The sequence below is a fragment of the Panulirus ornatus genome, chromosome 59 (assembly GCF_036320965.1).
Source record: "Panulirus ornatus isolate Po-2019 chromosome 59, ASM3632096v1, whole genome shotgun sequence".
NCBI classification, from domain to species: Eukaryota; Metazoa; Arthropoda; class Malacostraca; order Decapoda; family Palinuridae; genus Panulirus; species Panulirus ornatus.
Genome location: NC_092282.1, coordinates 8,751,487 through 8,779,361, shown reverse-complemented (window position 1 = coordinate 8,779,361; position 27,875 = coordinate 8,751,487). Strand labels below are relative to the sequence as shown.

At 40.0% G+C, this 27,875-nt stretch overlaps 1 protein-coding gene across 45 annotated transcripts in view; it reads left to right on the top strand.

Moving 5' to 3' along the window:
- Window positions 1-27,875, top strand: part of LOC139767191 (muscle calcium channel subunit alpha-1-like) — a 1,449,841-nt gene that overhangs the window by 731,910 nt on the left and 690,056 nt on the right. For 44 of the 45 annotated variants that reach the window (XR_011717010.1, XM_071696301.1, XM_071696297.1 and 41 more), the window contains 3 exons: window positions 2,424-2,634; window positions 17,043-17,163; window positions 27,079-27,179. Coding sequence is in view for 44 of the 45 variants with exons in the window: in XM_071696301.1 (XP_071552402.1) it covers window positions 2,424-2,634; window positions 17,043-17,163; window positions 27,079-27,179 (433 nt within the window). In the remaining variant the exon portion in view is untranslated. The remainder of the gene's footprint in view (window positions 1-2,423; window positions 2,635-17,042; window positions 17,164-27,078; window positions 27,180-27,875) is intronic. The other variant, XM_071696265.1, reaches the window with a different exon arrangement.

The following is a 27,875-nucleotide window of genomic DNA, read 5'->3' as shown; positions in this document are numbered from 1 at the left end:
TCGCTGCACTGTTTCCAATTTAAGAATGTCTATACTTAAGTGAGGGGGTCCAAAACTACACTGCATATTTGAGGTGTAGTCTAAGTAGACTTGAGTACTGTGGCAATATTGCACATCCTTGTTTTTGTATGTAAAGTTTCTAATTATAAACCCTAACACCCTATTTGCTTTCTTAGCAGCTTCATTGCAATGTTGGGAGAATTTAAAGTTATTGGAGACAGCGACATGTAGATCTCTCATTCTAGGGGTGTCTTTTGTCTTGTGGCTTATCAGTTCATGACCAGATTTTTTGTTCTGGTTTCCTTCTTGTAGCAGCTCACATTCATCGATGTTAAATGGCATTTGCCATTTGCTAGACCATTTAGCAATTTTGTCTAGGTCCTCTTGTAGTCTTAGCATATCTTTTTCAGTTAACATGGCATTGCCGATTTTTGTGTCATCTGCAAATTTGGACATTAGGCTATTTAGCCCTACATCAGTGTCATCAATATGAATGATGAAAAGTATAGACCCAAGTATGGATCCCTGGGGGATTCCACTAATAATGGGTGACCACAGTGATGATTCCTCATTCATTACACCTCTGCTTTCTATCATGTAACCAGGCTTCTATCCAATTTCCTATGTAACCAGCAATCCCCAAATGCTTTCTGGAGGTCCAGAAATATCATACTTATCACTTTTGTCTTCGTTGGTATTGAATGCAACCAGTAATCAATCCCCAAGGCAGACTTTGTACATCAATTTTTTTGTGGAAGACTTTGTTGAATGCTTTCTGGAAATCCAGAAATGTTATTGCTTTTGTCTTTTTGTGGATAATTGATAAGTTATGATAAAATGTTGGCCCCATTTACCAAACCAATCCAATTCATTCTATCCAATGCATGCCTTTCACTCTCTTGAATGTTCAGTCCCCAAAATCCAAAGCGTCCTTCAGTCCATCCTTCCATTTTCATCTCATTATCCCCTTCCTTATACTCCCTCCACTTCTGACACAGATTATATTACTCATTCATTCTTCTCTCATCCTTTCCATATATCGAAACTATTTTCAGCACACCCTAGTCAGCTCTTTCAATCAGACTGCTTACTAACACGCCTTTCTCTTTTTCAGCCATTTCATATGTGATCAGCTTGCCTTATACCACATTTCATCATAAGGCATTTCATTTTCAACATGTCTATGCTCTTCATTTCTTTTATATTTAAGGTCCTAGGTTCACATCCATAGAACAATGTTTGGGACTACTTTATCCTCAGGTATATCCATCTTTTCTCTAACAGACACTGACATCCCCTTCTACATGCATCGAAATGCACCTAAGACTGTAGCCCCTTCTTCCACCTTAAGACTCTTATCAGCCCCCTTGGTTCCATTCACTGCCATGTTCTCTTCCAGGTACCTAAAGCACTGTACATCCTCCAGACCCTCCCCTGTCAGACTTACACTCAAACCAGCCTGACTCATTCCCCTTCTGCACATCATTAATTATGATAACAGTTACTCTTAAGAATCTCCTCACACATTGTTCTAAGCTGTCACCAGCATCTGAAGTTGGCCATCAGAGATATATCATTTGTAGATAGCAGCTGATTCACCTCCCAGTAACCACCACTTGACAAAATCTGAACAAAATTTTCTGCATTGCAAAAGTTTCTGGAATTTTCATGCCCTATTTGATTTTGTCATAAGTGTACTAAATTTTTCAATGTTTTTAATGGCTATTCTGCTGATTCCGTAAAAAGGAATTCCATATCTCATATTTAGTCTTTTTTATTATCTAATATGTGCTTTACTTTTTTTTTGGGTAACCCTAGGCAGATTATTTTTCCCAACATAAAAAAAGAAGCTCTTCTGGTTTCAGGTGTTATGGATCTCCCTTACAGGCATTCAGAATGTTTCTTCCTTTATTTCCTTTTAAGGAAAACATCTTGAGCAGATATCCCCAATACTTGCTTATGATTATGATACATTTTCATTTGTCTTCTTTAATGTAATGATGACATTCCAGTCCATTATGTTAAACACAGGTTGGGAGCACATCATGGAAGAATCCTATAGCGAGTAGCTGCCTCTGCGTCTCCATGCAGGGACCCCTATATGATTAAACATTCATTAAGAAAGTTTTTGAACTTGTGCTAAAATTTTCCGTAGTGATATTATCTTATTAATGCAGGAAAAAGAATCAGTCTCCATCTAGAATGTCTCTATTCATGATTCCAGCCCTATCATATCTGTTTTGTTAATCATAATTTTCCCCGAAGCATAATTCATCTCTCTAGAACTTCTGTTTCACACCAAAAATGCCAGTATTCTGGAAGCCTCATATCTGTGCCTTTATTGGCCTATTTCTTGATCTCAGTTGTCACTTTTCCTATGAGCCTCATAACTCCACCCCAAACATGTGTATTCCTTCTTGCAGATACTGGCGGTCACTCTCCAACCTGGTTGCTTCCCTCCTCAACTCCATCCAGTCGATCGCCTCTTTACTACTCCTGCTCTTCCTCTTTATTATTATCTTTGCTCTTCTGGGCATGCAAGTCTTCGGTGGTCGTTTTAACTTTAACCCAACTGAAGAAAAACCACGGCATAACTTTGACAACTTCGTACAGGCTATGTTGACAGTCTTTCAGGTACACTCCAAGCTGTAATGTTGCCTTTTGAGTCCAGTTTGGATGTGCCTTTTCAGTTATTTCTTGATTTTTTTTTTGTTTTCGTTCTTTTTTTGGTTTTGTTTGCTTATGCATGTTTTATGCAGTGTGAACTGGATTGTTTATTATTCTCTAATTAAGATTTTGTGCATCAATTTGTAGATTTTCTGTGTGTGACGTTAGTTACATGGCTCAGCATGTGAAATCCAGGAATGCAAGCAATATCCTTGGATGATTTTGTCGTAATGGTGTTTCGTTGTTTTCCTGTTTAAATTGTTTCACCCACACAATTTATGTTTTGAAATTTTTTTATATGTAATCATTTAAGAAATTTCTCATTTAAGCGATGAAAAGGACCTGCCATAAACAAGCTGGTTTGTATTTAATATCTTCAATAGCAGGGATTGCCATGTGAATATAGAATATGAGAGTCCAGCACTCTGAATGCCAGGCCAGATAAGTTTACTTGGCTTCCCTGGAGGGCTAAACTTTCTTTGTATCCAAGGATAGTCTTTAATAGGGTGCATACCATAAAATAGTGCTGTGGTGTATATATGGTAACAACATATGATTGGTCCCATCAAGCCACAGGCTTGATCCCATTCCATCTCTCCTAGTCAGCAATACAGGCACATATCAGACTAGCATTTGGTAAGTTTTTTCATCTTGACATTGTATTTATTACCTTGATCTACATCTATATAAGATTTATCCTTTCACTATATTTTGGGTTGTATGATTGATTTTGTAATTTTGATGCACTTTCACTGTAAATGTGAGTATTTGCTTTGACTTTTTGTACTGTGGTGTTCATATTTTTTCTTCTTTCATCCTCCTCCCATTCAAGTAGCTACCTACTTATATGGGAAATTTTTCTCCTAAAAGTGACTTCTGAAATGTAACTAGAATAGATATTTAACCCCATTACTTCTATGAAGGTTATTCAAGGTCAAGAAGGGCAATGAAAAATGGATAATTTGCATAGTACAGTTGCTATGTGGAGGGTAGGTAAGATAATGAAAGTATGTATAATGTTATATGGTATGAAAACATCTTAAAAATATGCATGAATGAAAGTCTTTTAGTATGCGATGATCAAATACAATTTTTGGTAATGATAGGTGATCAAGAGATACACTGTGGTAGAGATTTATATACCTGCCTCCAATGAAATTTTGCAATGATGGCAGGGCTAGTGCATGGCACTCCCTGCCTTGCTTTAATGTTGTGCTATTCTGTTCCTCTCAAGTGTCATCATATTGTTCTTAATGTCTTTCTTTGTGATACTCTCTTTTTTGAGGCTACTCTTATGGTGTAATTATTCGAAGCTCATCTAGTACTTTCTTCAACCATAAGTGTAGCTTTCTTTTGAATGTTTCCCTTGTCACTCCATGCATATTTCTTTGTTCTCCTGGTATGGTATTGTATAATCATATAATTTTCCTAGATGGGCATTCATGTATTTTTAATTGTTGCCTTTTTAGTTTATTTCCAGGTATTTCACTGAACTAGATGTTTATACATTTACATTGTCTTCATTTTTGGTGTAGTGTGTTTATTTTTATGCCCTTTATTTGTTTCTAGGTATATACATATTATCATATGGTTTTTTATATATCTTTCTAGACTGTATATTCAAGTTCTTTCAGTCATTTATGGTAGTTCCTGTGTTAATCTACATCCATGTAATTCAACTTCTTACTGTCATTTGTGGTAGTTCCTATGCTGTCATTTGTAGATATCAATTGTAAAGTATTTTTGAAATCTCAGTTTTGTTTATTTCCGTATACCTAGCAGTCATGCAACACATCAACATTCAGTTTTACAACTAATATATGCAATTAACTTTTTCATCATTAGATATCTCCCTCCAGTTGCAAAAGTCCTTATATCATACCTAATTATTTTGCTTGTGAGAGTTTATATATATGTTTATATTATACTTTGTCAGTGTCTCCCACATTTGCGAGGTAGTGCAGAGAAACAGACAAAAGAATGGCCCAACCCACCCACATACACATGTATATACATACACGTCCACACATGCACATATACATACCTATACATTTCAACGTATACATATATATACATGCACAGACATACATATATACACATACACATAATTCATTCTTTCTGCCTTTATTCATTCCTGTTGCCACCCCCCCTCCCCCTGCATGCTTGCAAGGTAGCTTAAGGAAAAGACAACAAAGGCCACATTCATTCACTCTCAGTCTCTAGCTGTCATGTATAATGCACCTAAACCAATGCTCCCTTTCCACATCCAGGCCCCACAAAACTTTCTATGGTTTACCCCAGGTACTTCACATGCCCTGGTTCAATCCATTGACAGCACATCAACCCTGGTATACCACATCATTCCAAATTCACTCTGTTCCTTGCACACCTTTCACCCTACTGCATGTTCAGGCCCTGATCGCTCAAAATCTTTTTCACTCCATCCTTCCACCTCTAATTTGGTCTCCCACATCTCCTCATTCCCTCCACCTCTGACTTATATATCCTCTTAGTCAGTCTTTCCACACTCATTCTCTCCATGTGACCAAACCATTTCAATACACCCTCTTCTGCTCTCTCAGCCACACTCTTTTTATTTCCACACATCTCACTTACCCTTTCATTACTTACTCAATCAAACAACCTCGCACCACATATTGTCCTCAGACATCTCATTTCCAACACATCCACCCTCCTCTGCATGACCCTATCTATGGCCCACGCCTCACAACCGTATAACCTTGTTGGAACCACTATTCCTTCAAACATACCCAATTTTGCTTTCCGAGACAATGTTCTCACCTTCCACACATTCTTCAACTCTCCCAGAACCTTTGCCCCCTCCCCCACCATGTGACTCACTTCTGTTTCCATGGTTCCATCCACTGCCAAATCCACTCCCAGATATCTAAAACACTTCACTTCCTCCAGTTTTTCTCCATTCAAGCTTACCTCCCAATTGACTTGTCCCTCAACCCTACTGTATCTAATAGCCGTGCTCTTATTCACATTTGCTCTCAGCTTTCTTCTTTCACACACTTTACCAAACTCAGTCACCAGCTTCCACAGTTTCTAACCTGAATCAGCCACAAACGCTGTATCATCAGCGAACAACAATCAGCTCACTTCCCAAGCCCTCTCATGCACCATAGACTGCATACTTGCCCCTCTCTCCAAAACTATTGCATTCACCTCCCTAACAACCCCATCCATAAACAAATTAAACAACCATGGCGACATCTCGCACCTCTGCCACAAACCGACACACTGAAAACCACTCACTTTCCTCTCTTCCTACTCATACGCATGCCTTAATCCTCGATAAAAACTTTTCACTGCTTCTAGCAACTTACCTCCCACACCATATACTCTTAATACCTTCCACAGAGCATCTCTATCACCTCTATCATATACCTTCTCCAGATCCATAAATGCTACATACAAATCCATTTGTTTTTCTAAGTATTTCTCACATACATTCTTGTGAGTGTTATCTTATCAATATGCTCTTTAAATTCAAGTTTCTCATTTATGATAATTCCCAAATCCCTGATATTTTTATAACTTTCCATTTCCTTTCCTGTGGGGCCTTTTTATGCAGCTATTGAAGTATTGCTAATTATCTTATGACTAATTTATTCAAATTTCTCCTAATTGAATTCCATTAGGTTGGCTTTTGCCCATTTGTAATGTGTATGCTCTCTGCATTTTTTCTTTTCCTTTGTTTTACTGTTTTAATCAGTTGTTTTATCCGCAAAATATCAAAATATCATTCAAATTCTTATCAGTGTCCGATATGGTGACTACAAATGGTATAGAGCAGTGGCGGTCAAACTTATCAAACTTGAGAGCTACATACAATATTCATCAGGTGTTCTACAGCTGTATGACGTGAACAAATTTTATGAACACATTTCTCATTATTGTAAGTAATGAAAGGGTAAGAGAGATGTGTGGTAATAAAAAGAGTGTGGTTGAGACAGCAGAAGAGAGTGTATTGAAATGGCTTGGTCACATGGAGAGAATGAGTGAGGAAAGATTGACAGAGAGGATATAAGTGTCAGAGGAGGAGGGAACGAGAAGTGGGAGACCAAGTTGGAGGTGGAAGGATGGAATGAAAAAGATTTTGAGCAATTGGGGCCTGAACATACAGGAGGGCGAAAGTCATTCAAGGAATAGAGTGAATTGGAATGATGTGGTATACCGGGGTCGACGTGCTATCAATGGATTGAACCAGGGGTCTGGGGTAAACCATGAAAAGTTTTGTGGGGCCTAGATGTGGAAAGGGAGCTGTGGTTTCGGCGCATTACACATAACAGGTAGAGACTGAGTGTGAACAAATGTGGCCTTTGTTGTCTTTTCCTAGTGTTACTTCGTGTGCATGTGGGGGTAGGGGGTTGTCATTTCATGTGTGGAGGGGTGGCAACGGAAATGAATAAAGACAGCAAGTATGAATTATGTACATGTGTATATATGTATTATGTCTGTATATATATATATATTTTTTTTTTGTTATACTTTGTCGCTGTCTCCCGCGTTTGCGAGGTAGCGCAAGGAAACAGACGAAAGAAAATGGCCCAACCCCCCCCATACACATGTATATACATACGTCCACACACGCAAATATACATACCTACACAGCTTTCCATGGTTTACCCCAGACGCTTCACATGCCTTGATTCAATCCACTGACAGCACGTCAACCCCGGTATACCACATCGCTCCAATTCACTCTATTCCTTGCCCTCCTTTCACCCTCCTGCATGTTCAGGCCCCGATCACACAAAATCTCTTTCACTCCATCTTTCCACCTCCAATTTGGTCTCCCTCTTCTCCTCGTTCCCTCCACCTCCGACACATATATCCTTTTGGTCAATCTTTCCTCACTCATTCTCTCCATGTGCCCAAACCACTTCAAAACACCCTCTTCTGCTCTCTCAACCACGCTCTTTTTATTTCCACACATCTCTCTTACCCTTACGTTACTCACTCGATCAAACCACCTCACACCACACATTGTCCTCAAACATCTCATTTCCAGCACATCCATCCTCCTGCGCACAACTCTATCCATAGCCCACGCCTCGCAACCATACAACATTGTTGGAACCACTATTCCTTCAAACATACCCATTTTTGCTTTCCGAGATAATGTTCTCGACTTCCACACATTCTTCAAGGCCCCCAGAATTTTCGCCCCCTCCCCCACCCTATGATCCACTTCCGCTTTCATGGTTCCATCCGCTGCCAGATCCACTCCCAGATATCTAAAACACTTCACTTCCTCCAGTTTTTCTCCATTCAAACTCACCTCCCAATTGACTTGACCCTCAACCCTACTGTACCTAATAACCTTGCTCTTATTCACATTTACTCTTAACTTTCTTCTTCCACACACTTTACCAAACTCAGTCACCAGCTTCTGCAGTTTCTCACATGAATCAGCCACCAGCGCTGTATCATCAGTGAACAACAACTGACTCACTTCCCAAGCTCTCTCATCCCCAACAGACTTCATACTTGCCCCTCTTTCCAAAACTCTTGCATTTACCTCCCTAACAACCCCATCCATAAACAAATTAAACAACCATGGAGACATCACACACCCCTGCCGCAAACCTACATTCACTGAGAACCAATCACTTTCCTCTCTTCCTACCCGCACACATGCCTTACATCCTCGATAAAAACTTTTCACTGCTTCTAACAACTTTCCTCCCACACCATATATATATATATATATATATATATATATATATATATATATATATATATATATTTTTGCTTTGTTGCTGTCTCCCACGTTTGCGAGGTAGTGCAAGGAAACAGACGAAAGAAATGGCCCAACCCACCCCCATACACACGTATATACATACGTCCACACACACAAATATACATACCTAAACAGCTTTCCATGGTTTACCCCAGACGCTTCACATGCCCTGATTCAATCCACTGACAGCACGTCAACCCCGGTATACCACATCGATCCAATTCACTCTATTCCTTGCCCTCCTTTCACCCTCCTGCATGTTCAGGCCCCGATCACACAAAATCTTTTTCACTCCATCTTTCCACCTCCAATTTGGTCTCCCACTTCTCCTCTTCCCTCCACCTCCGACACATATATCCTCTTGGTCAATCTTTCCTCACTCATTCTCTCCATGTGCCCAAACCATTTCAAAACACCCTCTTCTGCTCTCTCAACCACGCTCTTTTTATTTCCACATATCTCTCTTACCCTTACGTTACTTACTCGATCAAACCACCTCACACTACACATTGTCCTCAAACATCTCATTTCCAGCACATCCATCCTCCTGCGCACAACTCTATCCATAGCCCACGCCTCGCAACCATACAACATTGTTGGAACCACTATTCCTTCAAACATACCCATTTTTGCTTTCCGAGATAATGTTCTCGACTTCCACACATTCTTCAGGGCCCCCAGAATTTTCGCCCCCTCCCGCACCCTATGATCCACTTCCGCGTCCATGGTTCCATCCGCTGCCAGATCCACTCCCAGATATCTAAAACACTTCACTTCCTCCAGTTTTTCTCCATTCAAACTCACCTCCCAATTGACTTGACCCTCAACCCTACTGTACCTAATAACCTTGCTCTTATTCACATTTACTCTTAACTTTCTTCTTCCACACACTTTACCAAACTCAGTCACCAGCTTCTGCAGTTTCTCACATGAATCAGCCACCAGCGCTGTATCATCAGCGAACAACAACTGACTCACTTCCCAAGCTCTCTCATCCCCAACAGACTTCATACTTGCCCCTCTTTCCAAAACTCTTGCATTTACCTCCCTAACAACCCCATCCATAAACAAATTAAACAACCATGGAGACATCACACACCCCTGCCGCAAACCTACATTCACTGAGAACCAATCACTTTCCTCTCTTCCTACACGTACACATGCCTTACATCCTCGATAAAAACTTTTCACTGCTTCTAACAACTTTCCTCCCACACCATATATTCTTAATACCTTCCACAGAGCATCTCTATCAACTCTATCATATGTTGTATGGTTGCGAGGCGTGGGCTATGGATAGAGTTGTGCGCAGGAGGATGGATGTGCTGGAAATGAGATGTTTGAGGACAATGTGTGGTGTGAGGTGGTTTGATCAAGTGAGTAACGTAAGGGTAAGAGAGATGTGTGGAAATAAAAAGAGCGTGGTTGAGAGAGCAGAAGAGGGTGTTTTGAAGTGGTTTGGGCACATGGAGAGAATGAGTGAGGAAAGATTGACCAAGAGGATATATGTGTCGGAGGTGGAGGGAACGAGGAGAAGAGGGAGACCAAATTGGAGGTGGAAAGATGGAGTGAAAAAGATTTTGTGTGATCGGGGCCTGAACATGCAGGAGGGTGAAAGGAGGGCAAGGAATAGAGTGAATTGGAGCGATGTGGTATACCGGGGTTGACGTGCTGTCAGTGGATTGAATCAAGGCATGTGAAGCGTCTGGGGTAAACCATGGAAAGCTGTGTAGGTATGTATATTTGCGTGTGTGGACGTATGTATATACATGTGTATGGGGGGGGTTGGGCCATTTCTTTCGTCTGTTTCCTTGCGCTACCTCGCAAACGCGGGAGACAGCGACAAAGTATAAAAAAAAAAAAAAATATATATATATATATATATATATATATATATATATATATATATATATATATATATATATATATATATATATGTTGAAATGTATAGGTATGTATGTGCATGTGTGGATATGTATGTATATACATATGTATGTGGGTGGGTTGGGCCATTCTTTCATCTGTTTCCTGGCGTTACCTTGTTTAGAAGGGAGACAGCGACAAAGTATAATAAATGAATATATAATAGATACTAAGAGGTACATGTATGCAGTAAGATTTATTGGTTTATGTACTGTTTGAAGTTAAGGAATTGTCAACTCTCATATTTTCCTGGCACTATCTTGCTGAAGCAGTGGGTAGGGATGCTGTTTTCTATGGGACAGGGTAGTGCCAGTAAAGGATGAAGGCAAGCAAGTATGTATATGGGTATATATGTATGTGTCCTTGTATGTGTATGTATATTTTGATATGTTTTTTTTTTTTTTTTTTTTTTTTTTTTTTTTTTCAAACTATTCGCCATTTCCCGCGTTAGCGAGGTAGCGTTAAGAACTGAGGACTGGGCCATTGAGGGAATATCCTCACCTGGCCCCCTTCTCTGTTCCTTCTTTTAGAAAATTAAAAAAAAATTGAGAGGGGAGGATTTCCAGCCCCCCGCTCCCTCCCCTTTTAGTCGCCTTCTATGTTTACATATATATGTATATTCCCATGAGTCCACGGGGAAAGTGAAACACAATAAGTTCCTTGTGGACTTGTAGGAATACACTTGATCACATGCAAAATTGTGATCTTTTCCAATATATGTATATGAGTAGATGGGCCATTCTTCATGTGTTTCCTGGTGCTACCTTGCTGATGCAGGAATCACAATTAAGTATGGTAAATATGATAAATATTTATGATTATTACTATTATTATTATACATAATCAGTTTCCTGCATCAGGGAGGTAGCACCAGGAGACAGATGAAGAATGGCCCATCCACTCATACTCACTCATATACATAAATGCTCATATACACACATAGACATGCGTATACATGTCACCATATGCATACATATATATACACGTGCACAGATATATACATACATACTTATACTTAATTGCCGTCTCCTACATCAGCGAAGTAGTGCAAGGAAACAGACGAGGAATGGCCCAACCCACCCACATACACATGTATATACATAAACGCTCCTACACGCACATATACATGCATATACATTTTAGCGTATACGTACATATAAATACACAGATATATACATACACACACATGTACATATTCATACTTGCTGCCTTCATCCATTCCTGTCACCACCCCCCACCACACACATCAGTTGTGTCTTGAAGATATATGGGGAGGACGACCTCCCATAAAGTTGATGAAACTAGCTTTATCTCCACCTTTGAGGCTTTTTATTTAATTTGGGCCTGGGATTCAGCCTCTTTCAGACTTTTTTCCATAGGGGAATTTTCTGGCTAATCTTGATATGTTCCAGAGCCTTGTGGACAGAGAATATCTTCTTAAGTAAAAAATCAGACTTTAGGTTTTTTCATGGTGTTTGTTAATGTATGTTGCACCATGGCTAGGCATATAAGGTTCTCCATGAGTATATTCAGGCATGCCAAGTGAGTTGTATGGTATTTTTGTTTGTGTATTTATCTTACAGATGATTACTGATGGTTTTACCTCAGAAATATTCATTGTCTCGTAAGATTGACACAAGTACAAAAGTTATTGCATAATGCAAGTGTGGATATATTTTACAGGTGTCCTAGGGTACCACAACAAGTGTGAATGAGTGGGTAATTTGCAGCCAAGGCAGAGGTGACCAGTTCATAAAGTTGACTTCTTTTGAGGTTGACAGTCCCCTCCTAAGAGATTTTTATATGAGGGTTAATAGCCCTTTGAGTTAGGCAAAGAGTTGGAGATAGACACATTGTCTAAACATAAGAACCTTATTTTTGATGATGACTTATCTTAGGTTAAAATGAATATCAGCCTTAGATTTTTGGCTAAAAATAAAAGTAGTAAATTAAAAGTACCCCAAACATTTGGTTAAGTTCTAGAAGGCTACAATTAAAGAACATCAGTCTTATTACCTTGTTAGGTCTGGGAGAAAAATTTGTAGAAATCACCAGAGACTGCTAAGGGGAACATCAACTTGTTCACCCAAGATCTCTCTCAGCAAGGAACATCTCAACCAAGATTGAGAAATTTTCGTTGACCCAACCTGGCCTGTAGTTTTGAGCCCATGGTGGTGCAAAGGTAGCTTCTGCTTTGGCCTTTATGAGGAGCATTTTATTGAAGAAGATAAGAAAAAGAGGTCTTTATTACTTCAACAAATTCTTCAATTGGTACCTTTCCCAGATATATAGAACAAACTTTGCATGGCGCTGGCACTGCCACCACCTTTTGGGCAAAGGAACTCTAATGTGTTATAAGAATAGCTTTAAGATATCTGTTTGTTGCCTTACCTCTCCCTCTTCTTTTGTGATTTCCTCTCAAGACTCTTGGAACAATCCTTGAAGAGAAAGGCACTTCTTGAAGCTTGAAATGCCGTTTCTCTTTGTGGTGGTGTCCTGTAATCCTGTTTTCTGGGTAGGTGTTTCCTGGTCTACTTAGCCCTCCCTTTCAAATAGCTTTTCTGTAAACCAACAATGACTATCATCAGGTTAAAGGTCCTTCCTCTGTTCATACTACAGGTACACCACCGAATTTCCAGCAACTGATGGTTCGGCACCTCCTTTAATCTGTACAAAATTACATGAGGGAACTTGAAATTACCGCAGCCACCAGACTAGTTTACTGGGCAGCCACAGATGGCATTGTGTAGGATGCACTTATTTACATTCTTTACACTGCACTTGTTGGTGGTGATACTGCAGTTCTGTGAGATTCTTAGTTTATTTTGCTTAAATTTAACCCTTGCTATGGCTTCTAAGACATGTGAGAGTGTCAGTCGTGGTGTCAAACGTAAAAACCAGTCCATATTAATCCAAGATAAAGTAGAACTGTTGAAAACAATGGACCAAGGTGTTTTGGTGCGTACGCTTTGTGACATCTACCGTATTGGTTCATCAACTGTTTATGTTATAAGGAAGAAAAGGGAAAAAATATTGAGATTCTATGCAGACGGCAATTTCAAGAAGCAAATGATGATTAGAAAAGCTGTGAAAGATGGTAAGAGTACTGAGCATGATCGAGTGATGATGGAATGGTTTCGACAACGTCGGAGTGATGGAGTGGACTTGTCAGGTAGCATGATAATGGACCAGGCTGAGTAGTTCCATAAAGAACTTAAATTACAACATGAGCTTGACTATAGTAAAGGATGGCTTCAAAGATTCAAGAAGCGTCGTGGAATTTCCATGAATAAAGTGTGTGGAGAAAAGCGGTCTGCAAACCATGAAGGAGCTGTCGAGTATATGGACGAGTTTGCAAATCTCAAAGCTGATGAAATTGCATTATTCTGGCAATGCACAGCTAGGAAAACACTAACAACAGAAGACGAAGAATACCCCACCGGATTCAAACAATCTACGGACCATCTTAGGGTGCTCAAACATTTAATGTTTTTTTGATTTAAATCTTAAGTGGTTCATGGTATACTTAGACACATGGGAGATGTATGATTAGTGGGTTAGAAGTGTGTTGATAAATTATTATGTGACCACGGTTGGTCCAGCAAAATGGTTAATCCAGCAAGGCTTTGGAACCAAGAGTGCCAGAAAATCGGTGGTGTACCTGTACTAGAAAGTGACGTTGCAGGAGGGGATTTCCAGATGCCCATTCCTGCCCTTCTTTGTTAGAGACAGTTTACATAAGTATAAACAAATATCAAATGTTGATAACGCAGAATTTTGAAGTATTTAACGGTTATACATGCCTCTGTAATTTTTTACAAAGACTTTTGCTTTGTCTATTTCATTTAATGCAGGTAACAGAAGATTGCAGGTACTTGAAATGTAGATGATTGAGAGCTTATGTACCATGAGTTTATTCAAAATACAGCCACACTCATGTTGAACCGTCTAAAATTGCAGTTATGACACTAATGAGATTTTTTCCCTTCGTATATATCGGTGGGATTAACAAAGAAGTCATAGAAATTATTATACTTTTTCAGGGCCTTGGTGTTTGAATTATTCATATTTTTTGTGTATTTTGTAGATGAATTCATGTAACAACTAAATTCTGTTTCATTTATGGTAAGATTTATCTTGATTTTTTATATAGTTATGTATGATTACCTGTAGACAAATTTCTGTAAAAGAGTCCCAGCATTACCCATGAACTTTATAAAGGCTCCTGCAGTGCAAGGCAGTGTTACTTTTAGAAGCAGGGAAATGTAGACTCCTTTAGAGTGAAGAATTCTTCGACAAGACTGCTCACCCAGTGATCCACCTGTGCCAAAGGTGACTTTTCACTCATGGTGTAACCTTGAGCAGGGAGAGTCCAGTAACTTCTGAGTTTTGATGAAGCAAGCATATGCATGAATCTGTGATTATCAAGGATGTATATGTTTTCACCTTAATGTAGATAGACTTATGCATGGATATCTGTGCTTGTATCTTTGTTGAGCTTGATTATCATTTGCTAGCTTGTGGCATGACAACAAAATCTGAATAATAGTAATGAGTATCATGATATATTGCATTCTCTAATAAAACATTGTTTCAACTAGCAAGCACTCTTGGTGGACTGTTAGTGTTGGTTACTATTTGTTGTTAAAACTTATGTCAGCCTTATGTGCAATACTTTGAAACTTAGGATGCAGTTTTTTTTTTAACAAATAGTGAAATTGTGGGTTTTGAAAATTAGTGAGTGAATCTGAAGGGGATCAGCAACAAACATAATGAACTTGTAGAATTAAACCAGACAGTTTTGTAAGTGCTCTGTCAACCTCATCAAATTTTTTTAATGTAAATAGATGTATAGTAATAAAAAATTCTGATAGCCGAAAGGGAATGCTTCAGGTTCATACTAGCAACGATAATTATACATTGATTAAAAGTGTAAGACTGGCTGTAAGTAGAAGAATATGTGAGCAAAAAATAATGAACACCATACTTAGACTTTCCCATAATAAAAATTTGCCTTATATGATTTTACAGCACAACATAATTCAATAATTGACGTACATCAGAACTTGAATATTTCCTTTAAAAGTCCTGAATTATATTTGAGTCAAATGATATTAGATTTATACTTATTAATGGGGAAGGCAGAAGTGACACCCCTCTGAAGTAGATTGGTAAGATAGAAATGTATGAATTAAGATCTGAATTGATATTGTGTTTAGAAAAATCCCTACTGGGTCCTTATACTCAGTTATGAGTGAGAGATTTTGATTTGCAAGATGAAAATTGTGGTGTGTGTATGTGTGAAAAACATCATTTAAATGGATATTATTTCAAAATTTTATCTCAGATATCCATTCACAGTTTACCTATTGATTCCGAAATGTAAAATATATCTAAGCGATTTGTTTTTGTTTGACATCTGCTATTGGAATATGGGACTTTGTATGGTGATGGAATTATTTGGATAGGATTCTAATTGTGCCTCTTAATTTGAATGAGGATAATTCATATGAAATGTATTTTTCAACAAGGCCTCTATGATTCAAATTAAGATTAATGTGGGACATCCTTATAGACTGCATATAGATATCTTAGTGTTTGTCATTTTTGCTCTAAAATTACATGAAGGCATTCATGATAGTGATCCCCTTTTGTGGTATAATTATAAATCACTGTGTTGATTGCTGATCCCATAATATTTCTAATGTCTGGTTTATGATGGATATATTGGTATATCTGGAGTCATCCAAAATCTTATAAAGCATTGAGTAAAACTATCTTGAATCTAGGTGCCCTTCATAATGAATATGTTTTTTGAGTATGACCTTTGGCTTGAAACTCGTCATTTGTTGCAGCACATTTGTTTTGGTGTATTTATAACAGTCATCAGTAATGATAACTGATAACCATAGAAATGGCCCCATCTTGTCAGTAGGGTCATGAGATAGTAGTAACCAATAAAATGATCATCTGTATAAAAACATCACCAACACCACCAAATTATTGACTAAGATATGTTAAGTTCTGATATGAGATATTGTTATATAACAATCTTCATATAGATAAAATTACATAAAACAACTCAATATAGTTCCACAGACAAGTAATGATAACATGATCAATATGAAGTGAAACACGATGGTAGGCAGAAATGCACAGGAAAAGCAGAATCGCTGCTCAGTAGACATGTGGACTAAGACTGTATGGCTTATCCCAGCAGTCCTTCAGCACCTCAGAGTTGCCAATTAATATTATTTGTAATACACAGAAAAATGCATATCTGTTTTCATACACTCTGTATATAGTCTTTCTGCCAAGGTTGTTATCCACAGTGACCACCACTAACCATCATTAGTGATAATCATTACCAACCATCTATTATAATGATATTTTAAATCTGGTATAACTGGTATCAGTGATAGCAGTTGAAGATGTCTCATACCCACATAACCCCATTACCATTAAAGACCACTTTAACAGTCATATCTACTTTAGTCTTTAATGACAGTTTACTCATGATAACCTTTGCCTTTAATGGCTATAGAATTATAAGCCCTTCACCATATATAACTGTCATCAGTGATATCAGTATTCTCAGTAACGATCATTTGTAGTCATCCTTATTCTTAAAACACCAGTGTTACCCATTTATTATAGTGTGATTAATTTCTCCAAGCAGATCTTGACGGGTGAAGACTGGAACGTGGTGATGTACGATGGTATCCGTGCCTATGGTGGTGTAGCAACCCCTGGCATCATTGCCTGTGTCTACTTCATCATTCTTTTCATCTGTGGGAACTGTATCCTTTTTTATACTTGCAGTGGTGATAGCTCATGTGTATGTTTGGAGTGCTTTTGTAAGCCTGTCTTCACTGATTGAAAATTCAGGACAGCATACTGTTTCAACAAACCTCTTATAACTGAAGTCTTTTAGAAACTTTCGCAGTAATGAACGAGTAATAAATGAAGTGCTTTACTTTTGTAGATAAATTTGTGGGTTTATTATATATCCAGCTGCAGATGTTGAAGTAGTTTCATCTTTATGTAGACCAGCTTGATGTAGATTGATTATTATCAAGTCATTGGGTGGGGAAAGGGATGAACATTTTGAGAGTGCTGAAGAATGTGTGGAAAGAGAAAATGTTATCTGGGGGCAATTATAGGCCTGTTTGGAGGAATGGTAGATATGTTTGTGTGGAGGATGGTGGATGTGTTGGAAATGAAATGTTTGAGGACAAATATATGGTTTGAGGTGGTTTGATTGAGTAAATAATGAAAGGGCAAGAGAGATGTGTTGTAATAAAAGGAGTGTGGTTGAGGGAGCAGAAGGGGGTGTGTTGGAATGGTTTGGACATAGGGAGAGAATGGGTGAGGAAAGGTTGACAAAGAAGATATATGTGTCAAAAGTGAAGGGAACAAGGAGAATAGGGAGACGAAACTGAATTGGAATTATATGGTATACTGGTGTCAATGTCCTGTTAGTAGACTATACCAGGTCATGTGAAACATCTGGGGTGTACCAAGGAAAGGTCTATGGGGCCTGGATATGGATAGGGAACTGTGGTTTTGATGCATTACATATAAAACCAGGAGTATAGATTTGAGCAGAAGTGGCCTTTCTTCCTTCAGTTTCCGGGTGTTTTCTCACTGACACAAGGGAAGGCGATCAAATGTTGTGGAGAAGAAAAGGATGTATATGTCATCATTTTTTCTTTCATGCATTTATTATGTTTCCTGTGGGGCAGAGTGGCGTTGGGAATAGGTGGCAGAAAACAAGTATGAGTATCTACATGCGTATATATGTGGTCTTTTTTGTCTGTTTTCCTGGTGCTACCTCACTGAAGCAGGGGTACCGATGCTGTTTCCTGTGGGGTGGGGTAGCACCTGGAATGGATGAAGGCAAGTGTTTGAACATATACATGTGTATATGTTGGTATGTATGTGTGTGTATGTGTATGTATGTGTATGTGCATGTATGTGTGTTTATATATATATTTTTACCTTTTTATATTTTGATTATACTTTGCCACTGTCTCCCACGTTAGTGAGGTAGCGCAAGGAAACAGATGAGAGAATGGCCCAACCCATCCACATACATATGTATATATATACATGTCCACACATGCACATATACATACCTATACATCTCAATCTGTACACATATATACACACACAGACATATACATATATACACATGTACATAAGTCATACTGTCTGCCCCTTTTTCATTCCCGTCATCCCCCACCTTACATGAAATAACAACCCCCTCCCCCCGCATGTGCGCGAGGTAGCGCTAGGAAAAGACAACAAAGGCCACATTTACATTTGTTGACACTCAGTCTCTCGCTGTAATGTATTATTCACTGAAACCACAGCTCCCTTTCCACATCCAGGCCCCACAAAACTTTCCATGGTTTACCCCAGATGCTTCACATGCCCTGGTTCAATTCATTGACAGCATGTCAACCCCAGTATACCACATCATTCCAATTCACTCTATTCCTTGCACACCCTTCATCCTCCTGCATGTTGAGGCCCCGATCACTCAAAATCTTTTTCACTTCATCTTTCCACCTCCAATTTGGTCTCCCACTTCTCTTTGTTCCCTTCACCTCCGACACATATATCCTCTTTGTCAATCTTTCCTCACTCATTCTCTCCATGTGACCAAACCACTTCAAAACACCCTCTTCTGCTCTCTCAACCACACTCTTTTTATTTCCAAACATCTCTCTTACCCTTTCATTACTTACTTGATCAAACCACCTCACACCACATATTGTCATCAAACATCTCATTTCCAGCACATCCACCCTTCTCCGCACAACTCTATCTATAGCCTACGCCTCGCAACCATATAACATTGTTGGAACCACTATTCCTTCAAACATACCTATTTTTGCTTTCCAAGATAGCATTTTCGACTTCAACACATTCTTCAACACTCCCAGAACTTTTGCTCCCTCCCCCACCCTATGATTCACTTCCACTTCCATGGTTCCATCCGCTACCAAATCCACTCCCAGATATCTAAAACACTTCACTTCCTCCAGTTTTTCTCCATTCAATCTTACCTCCCAGTTGACTTGTCCCTCAACCTTAGGTTGAGGGACTAATAACCTTGCTCTTATTCACATTTACTCCCAGCTTTCTTCTTTCACACACTTTACCAAACTCAGTCACCAGCTTCTACAGTTTCTCACCTGAATCAGCCACCAGCGCTGTATCATCAGCAAACAACAACTGACTCACTTCCCAAGCTCTCTCACCCACAACAGACTGCATACTTGCCCCTCTTTCCAAAACTCTTGCATTCATGTCCCTAACAACCCCATCCATAAAGAAATTAAACAACCATGGAGACATCATGCACCCCTGCCACAAACCAACATTCACTGAGAACCAATCACTTTCCTCTCTTCCTACTCGTACACATGCCTTACATCCTCGATAAAAACTTTTCTGCTTCTAACAACTTGCCTCCCACACCATATATTCTTAATACCTTCCACAGTGCATCTCTTATCAATATGCCTACTCCAGATCCATAAAACCTACATACAAATCCATTTGCTTTTCTAAGTATTTCTCACATACATTCTTCAAAGCAAACACCTGATCCACATATCCTCAACCACTTCTGAAACCACACTGCTCTTCCCCAATCTGATGATCTGTATATGCCTTCACCCTCTCAATCAATACCCTCCCATATAATTTCCCAGGAATACTCAACATACTTATACCTCTGTAATTTGAGCACTCACTTTTATCCCCTTAGTCTTTGTACAGTGGCACTATGCAAGCATTCTGCCAATCCTCAGAGTGTGGTTGAGAGAGTAGAAGAGGGTGTATTGAAATGGTTTGGTCACATGGAGAGAATGAGCGAGGAAAGATTGACAAAGAGGATATATGTGTCAGAGGTGGAGGGAACGAGAAGTGTGAGATCAAATTTGAGGTGGAAGGATGAGTGAAAGGGATTTTGAGCGATCGAGGCCTGAACATGCTGGAGGGCGAAAGGTGTGCAAGGAATAGAGTGAATTGGAACGATGTGGTATACCGGGGTCGACGTGCTGTCAATGGATTGAACCAGGGCATGTGAAGCGTCTGGGGTAAACGTTGGAAAGTTTCATGGGCCTGGATGTGGAAAGGGAGCTGTGGTTTCGGTGCATTACACAACTCTATCTATAGCCCACGCCTTGCTGTCATATAACATTGTTATCTATAGCCCACGCCTCGCAACCATATAACATTGTTGGAACCATGTAGGTATGTATATGTGCGTGTGTGGGCGTTTATGTATATGCATGTGTATGTGGGTGGGTTGGGCCACAAAGTATACATGACTGCTAGAAACTGAGTGTGAATGAATGTGGCCTTTGTTGCCTTTTCCTAGTGCTACCTCGTGCTTGTGCGGGGGGAGGGGGGTTGTCATTTCTTGTTTGTTGGGGTAGTGACGGGAATGAATAAAGGCAGCAAGTATGAATTATGTACATGTGTATATATTTATATGTTTGTGTATGTGTATATATGTATATGTTGAAATGTATAGGTATTTAAATGTGCGTGTGTGGACATACATGTATTTGTGGATGGGTTGGGCCGTTCTTTCATCAGTTTCCTTGTGCTACCTTGCTAACGCAGGAGACAGCGACAAAGTATGATAATAAAATCAACATACACACACACACACACACACACACATATATATATATATTTTTTTTTTTTTTTTGCTTTGTCGCTGTCTCCCGCGTTTGTGAGGTAGCGCAACGAAACAGACGAAAGAAATGGCCCAACCCACCGCCAAACACATGCATATACATACACGTCCACACACGCAAATATACATACCTACACAGCTTTCCATGGTTTACCCCAGACGCTTCACATGTCCTGATTCAATCCACTGACAGCACGTCAACCCCAGTATACCACATCGATCCAATTCACTCTATTCCTTGCCCTCCTTTCACCCTCCTGCATGTTCAGGCCCCGATCACACAAAATCTTTTTCACTCCATCTTTCCACCTCCAATTTGGTCTCCCACTTCTCCTCATTCCCTCCACCTCCGACACATATATCCTCTTGGTCAGTCTTTCCTCACTCATTCTCTCCATGTGCCCAAACCATTTCAAAACACCCTCTTCTGCTCTCTCAACCATGCTCTTTTTATTTCCACACATCTCTCTTACCCTTACGTTACTTACTCGATCAAACCACCTCACACCACACATTGTCCTCAAACATCTCATTTCCAGCACATCCACCCTCCTGCGCACAACTCTATCCATAGCCCATGCCTCGCAACCATACAACATGGTTGGAACCACCATTCCTTCAAACATACCCATTTTTGCTTTCCGAGATAATGTTCTCGACTTCCACACATTTTTCAAGGCTCCCAGGATTTTCGCCCCCTCCCCCACCCTATGATCCACTTCCACTTCCATGGTTCCATCTGCTGCCAGATCCACTCCCAGATATCTAAAACACTTTACTTCCTCCAGTTTCTCTCCATTCAAACTTACCTCCCAATTGACTTGACCCTCAACCCTACTGTACCTAATAACCTTGCTCTTATTCACATTTACTCTTAACTTTCTTCTTTCACACACTTTACCAGTCACCAGCTTCTGCAGTTTCTCACATGAATCAGCCACCAGCGCTGTATCATCAGCGAACAACAACTGACTCACTTCCCAAGCTCTCTCATCCCCAACAGACTTCATACTTGCCCCTCTTTCCAGAACTCTTGCATTCACCTCCCTAACAACCCCATCCATAAACAAATTAAACAACCATGGAGACATCACACACCCCTGCCGCAAACCTACATTCACTGAGAACCAATCACTTTCCTCTCTTCCTACACGTACACATGCCTTACATCCTCGATAAAAACTTTTCACTGCTTCTAACAACTTGCCTCCCACACCATATATTCTTAATACCTTCCACAGAGCATCTCTATCAACTCTATGATATGCCTTCTCCAGATCCATAAATGCTACATACAAATCCATTTGCTTTTCTAAGTATTTCTCACATACATTCTTCAAGAGAGGCAAGTGTTTTGGGAGCAGCTGAATGAGTGTGTTAGTGGTTTTGATGCACGAGACCGGGTTATAGTGATGGGTGATTTGAATGCAAAGGTGAGTAATGTGGCAGTTGAGGGAATAATTGGTATACATGGGGTGTTCAGTGTTGTAAATGGAAATGGTGAAGAGCTTGTAGATTTATGTGCTGAAAAAGGACTGATGATTGGGAATACCTGGTTTAAAAAGCGAGATATACATAAGTATACTTATGTAAGTAGGAGAGATGGCCAGAGAGCGTTATTGGATTACATGTTAATTGACAGGCGTGCGAAAGAGAGACTTTTGGATGTTAATGTGCTGAGAGGTGCAACTGGAGGGATGTCTGATCATTATCTTGTGGAGGCTAAGGTGAAGATTTGTATGGGTTTTCAGAAAAGAAGAGTGAATGTTGGGGTGAAGAGGGTGGTGAGAGTAAGTGAGCTTGAGAAGGAGACCTGTGTGAGGAAGTACCAGGAGAGACTGAGTACAAAATGGAAAAAGGTGAGAACAATGGAAGTAAGGGGAGTGGGGAGGAATGGGATGTATTTAGGGAATCAGTGATGGATTGCGCAAAAGATGCTCGTGGCATGAGAAGAGTGGGAGGTGGGTTGATTAGAAAGGGTAGTGAGTGGTGGGATGAAGAAGTAAGAGTATTAGTGAAAGAGAAGAGAGAGGCATTTGGACGATTTTTGCAGGGAAAAAATGCAATTGAGTGGGAGATGTATAAAAGAAAGAGACAGGAGGTCAAGAGAAAGGTGCAAGAGGTGAAAAAAAGGGCAAATGAGAGTTGGGGTGAGAGAGTATCATTAAATTTTAGGGAGAATAAAAAGATGTTCTGGAAGGAGGTAAATAAAGTACGTAAGACAAGGGAGCAAATGGGAACTTCAGTGAAGGGCGCAAATGGGGAGGTGATAACAAGTAGTGGTGATGTGAGAAGGAGATGGAGTGAGTATTTTGAAGGTTTGTTGAATGTGTTTGATGATAGAGTGGCAGATATAGGGTGTTTTGGTCTAGGTGGTGTGCAAAGTGAGAGGGTTAGGGAAAATGATTTGGTAAACAGAGAAGAGGTAGTGAAAGCTTTGCGGAAGATGAAAGCCGGCAAGGCAGCAGGTTTGGATGGTATTGCAGTGGAATTTATTAAAAAAGGGGGTGACTGTATTGTTGACTGGTTGGTATGGTTATTTAATGTATGTATGACTCATGGTGAGGTGCCTGAGGATTGGCGGAATGCGTGCATAGTGCCATTGTACAAAGGCAAAGGGGATAAGAGTGAGTGCTCAAATTACAGAGGTTTAAGTTTGTTGAGTATTCCTGGTAAATTATATGGGAGGGTATTGATTGAGAGGGTGAAGGCATGTACAGAGCATCAGATTGGGGAAGAGCAGTGTGGTTTCAGAAGTGGTAGAGGATGTGTGGATCAGGTGTTTGCTTTGAAGAATGTATGTGAGAAATACTTAGAAAAGCAAATGGATTTGTATGTAGCATTTATGGATCTGGAGAAGGCATATGATAGAGTTGATAGAGATGCTCTGTGGAAGGTATTAAGAATATATGGTGTGGGAGGAAAGTTGTTAGAAGCAGTGAAAAGTTTTTATCGAGGATGTAAGGCATGTGTAAGTGTAGGAAGAGAGGAAAGTGATTGGTTCTCAGTGAATGTAGGTTTGCGGCAGGGGTGTGTGATGTCTCCATGGTTGTTTAATTTGTTTATGGATGGGGTTGTTAGGGAGGTAAATGCAAGAGTTTTGGAAAGAGGGGCAAGTATGAAGTCTGTTGGGGATGAGAGAGCTTGGGAAGTGAGTCAGTTGTTGTTCGCTGATGATACAGCGCTGGTGGCTGATTTATGTGAGAAACTGCAGAAGCTGGTGACTGAGTTTGGAAAAGTGTGTGGAAGAAGAAAGTTAAGAGTAAATGTGAATAAGAGCAAGGTTATTAGGTACAGTAGGGTTGAGGGTCAAGTCAATTGGGAGGTGAGTTTGAATGGAGAAAAACTGGAGGAAGTGAAGTGTTTTAGATATCTGGGAGTGGATCTGGCAGCGGATGGAACCATGGAAGCGGAAGTGGATCATAGGGTGGGGGAGGGGGCGAAAATTCTGGGGGCCTTGAAGAATGTGTGGAAGTCGAGAACATTATCTCGGAAAGCAAAAATGGGTATGTTTGAAGGAATAGTGGTTCCAACAATGTTGTATGGTTGCGAGGCGTGGGCTATGGATAGAGTTGTGCGCAGGAGGATGGATATGCTGGAAATGAGATGTTTGAGGACAATGTGTGGTGTGAGGTGGTTTGATCGAGTGAGTAATGTAAGGGTAAGAGAGATGTGTGGAAATAAAAAGAGCGTGGTTGAAAGAGCAGAAGAGGGTGTTTTGAAGTGGTTTGGGCACATGGAGAGAATGAGTGAGGAAAGATTGACCAAGAGGATATATGTGTCGGAGGTGGAGTGAACGAGGAGAAGAGGGAGACCAAATTGGAGGTGGAAAGATGGAGTGAAAAAGATTTTGTGTGATTGGGGCCTGAACATGCAGGAGGGTGAAAGGAGGGCAAGGAATAGAGTGAATTGGATCGATGTGGTATACCGGGGTTGACGTGCTGTCAGTGGATTGAATCAGGGCATGTGAAGCGTCTGGGGTAAACCATGGAAAGTTGTGTAGGTATGTATATTTGCGTGTGTGGACGTATGTATATACATTTGTATGGGGGGGGGAGGTTGGGCCATTTCTTTCGTCTGTTTCCTTGCGCTACCTCGCAAACGCGGGAGACAGCGACAAAAAAAAAAAAAAAAAAAAAAAAAAAACATTCTTCAAAGCAAACACCTGATCCACACATCCTCTGCCACTTCTGAAACCACACTGCTCTTCCCCAATCTGATGCTCTGTACATGCCTTCACCCTCTCAATCAATACCCTCCCATATAATTTACCAGGAATACTCAACAAACTTATACCTCTGTAATTTGAGCACTCACCTTTATCCCCTTTGCCTTTGTACAATGGCACTATGCATGCATTCCGCCAATCCTCAGGCACCTCACCATGAGTCATATATCCATTAAATAACCTTACCAACCAGTCAATAATACAGTCACCCCCTTTTTTAATGAATTCCACTGCAATACCATCCAAACCTGCTGCCTTGCCGGCTTTCGTCTTCCGCAAAGCCTTTACTACCTCTTCTCTGTTTACCAAATCATTTTCCCTAACCCTCTCACTTTGCACACCACCTCGACCAAAACACCCTATATCTGCCACTCTATCATCAAACACATTCAACATACCTTCAAAATACTCACTCCATCTCCTTCTCACGTCACCACTACTTGTTATCACCTCCCCATTTGCGCCCTTCACTGAAGTTCCCATTTGCTCCCTTGTCTTATGCACTTTATTTACCTCCTTCCAGAACATCTTTTTATTCTCCCTAAAATTTAATGATACTCTCTCACCCCAACTCTCATTTGCCCTCTTTTTCACCTCTTGCACCTTTCTCTTGACCTCCTGTCTCTTTCTTTTGTACATCTCCCACTCAATTTCATTTTTTCCCTGCAAAAATTGTCCAAATGCCTCTCTCTTCTCTTTCACTAATAATCTTACTTCATCCCACCACTCACTACCCTTTCTAATCAACCCACCTCCCACGCTTCTCATGCCACAAGCATCTTTTGTGCACTCCATCACTGCTTCCCTAAATACATCCCATTCCTCCCCCACTCCCCTTACTTCCATTGTTCTCACCTTTTTCCATTTTGTACTCAGTCTCTCCTGGTACTTCCTCACACAAGTCTCCTTCCCAAGGTCACTTACTCTCAACACCCTCTTCACCCCAACATTCACTCTTCTTTTCTGAAAACCCATACAAATCTTCACCTTACCCTCCACAGGATAATGATCAGACATCCCTCCAGTTGCATACACGCGTGCAGGCAGGGCTGTAGTAGTCAAGTGGTGCAGGCAAGCAAGGCAGTAGTAATGTGTCTTTGGTGTGGTTGCCTAAGGTGAAGGAAGGAAGGGTGTGGAATTTTGTGATGCACGGCTTCTCACTGATGACACCGAGAGTAGTAGTAGTCGTAATAATATATATATATATATATATATATATATATATATATATATATATATATATATATATATATATATATATACATATCTCTACACATACACAGCCATATACATTTATATCCATGTCCATATTCATTCCCGCTTGCCTTCATCCATTCCTGGCACCACCCTGCCCCACAGGAGACAGCATTGTGCACGTGTGTACTTGTATATGTGTGTGAGTGGATCTGTCTTTCTTCATTTGTTTCCTGGTACTACTTTGCTAACATGAGAAACAGTGATCAAGTATTTGAAAAGAATCATTCTTATCTTATTACACTCCTTATTGATTTATAATTTTCAATATTCTTAAAGAGGACTGAATGAATTTTTTTCATTACCAAGAGAAATCACATTCACATTGATTGTTGAGGTGATTTACCCATGTTTTGATGCCAAGTAGAAGTTGCTTTTTATTGGTAAATGATATGAACAATGGAATGTTATGAATTGAATATGAAATTATTAGTACTGAATTTGCTATATTATACTGTAATGGATATGGTTACCAATGCATTCTGCATTTATAATCCTTGACTTCCAAATTAGATATCTTGCTCAATGTGTTCTTGGCCATTGCAGTCGACAACTTAGCTGATGCAGATGCTCTTGGAGATGCTGAAGAGGAGGAGGGCAAGGAGGGAGAAGAGGTAAGCTGGAGGAGTGCTGTGAAAGAGAGTGTGTGTGGGGAGGAATGTGGTGAGAAAGAGGAGGATGAAGAGAGATTCTAAGGAATGATAACTAATGAAGGGGAACAAGGGTAGGGGATAGTTATACGTGGTTAGGGAAGGCAGTGGAATGGAAGATTTGGGGTATTGAAGAGTCTGAAAGGGAGAGTTAGGCAACATCACAGCACTTTATGACCTATGGTCCTGATCAGCGGATGAGGCTAGGTTCCTGGAGTGCTGCAGGAGTCTCGTAAGGATAAAAGAGACTCCTAAGGTAGGAAGTGTGTATATGTGTATATACAGATATGCATTACACATGACAGCTAGAGACTGAATGTGAATGAATGTGGTTTTTTTGTCTGTTTTCCTGGCACACCTCACTGAAACGGGATAGCAATGCTATTTTCATATGGGAATGGATAAAGGCAAGCAAGTATGAATATGTACATGTGTCTGTATGTAAATGTCTGCATATGTGTATTTATGTGTATGTACATGCTGATATGTATGTATATGTACGTATTTGGGCATTTATGTATATATATTTGTATGTAGGCGGATGTACATGCTGATATGTATGTATATGTGCGTATGTAGGCGTTTATGTATATATGTGTGTACGTAGGTGGATGAGACATTTTTCGTCTGTTTCCTGGTGCTACCTCACTGACACGGGAA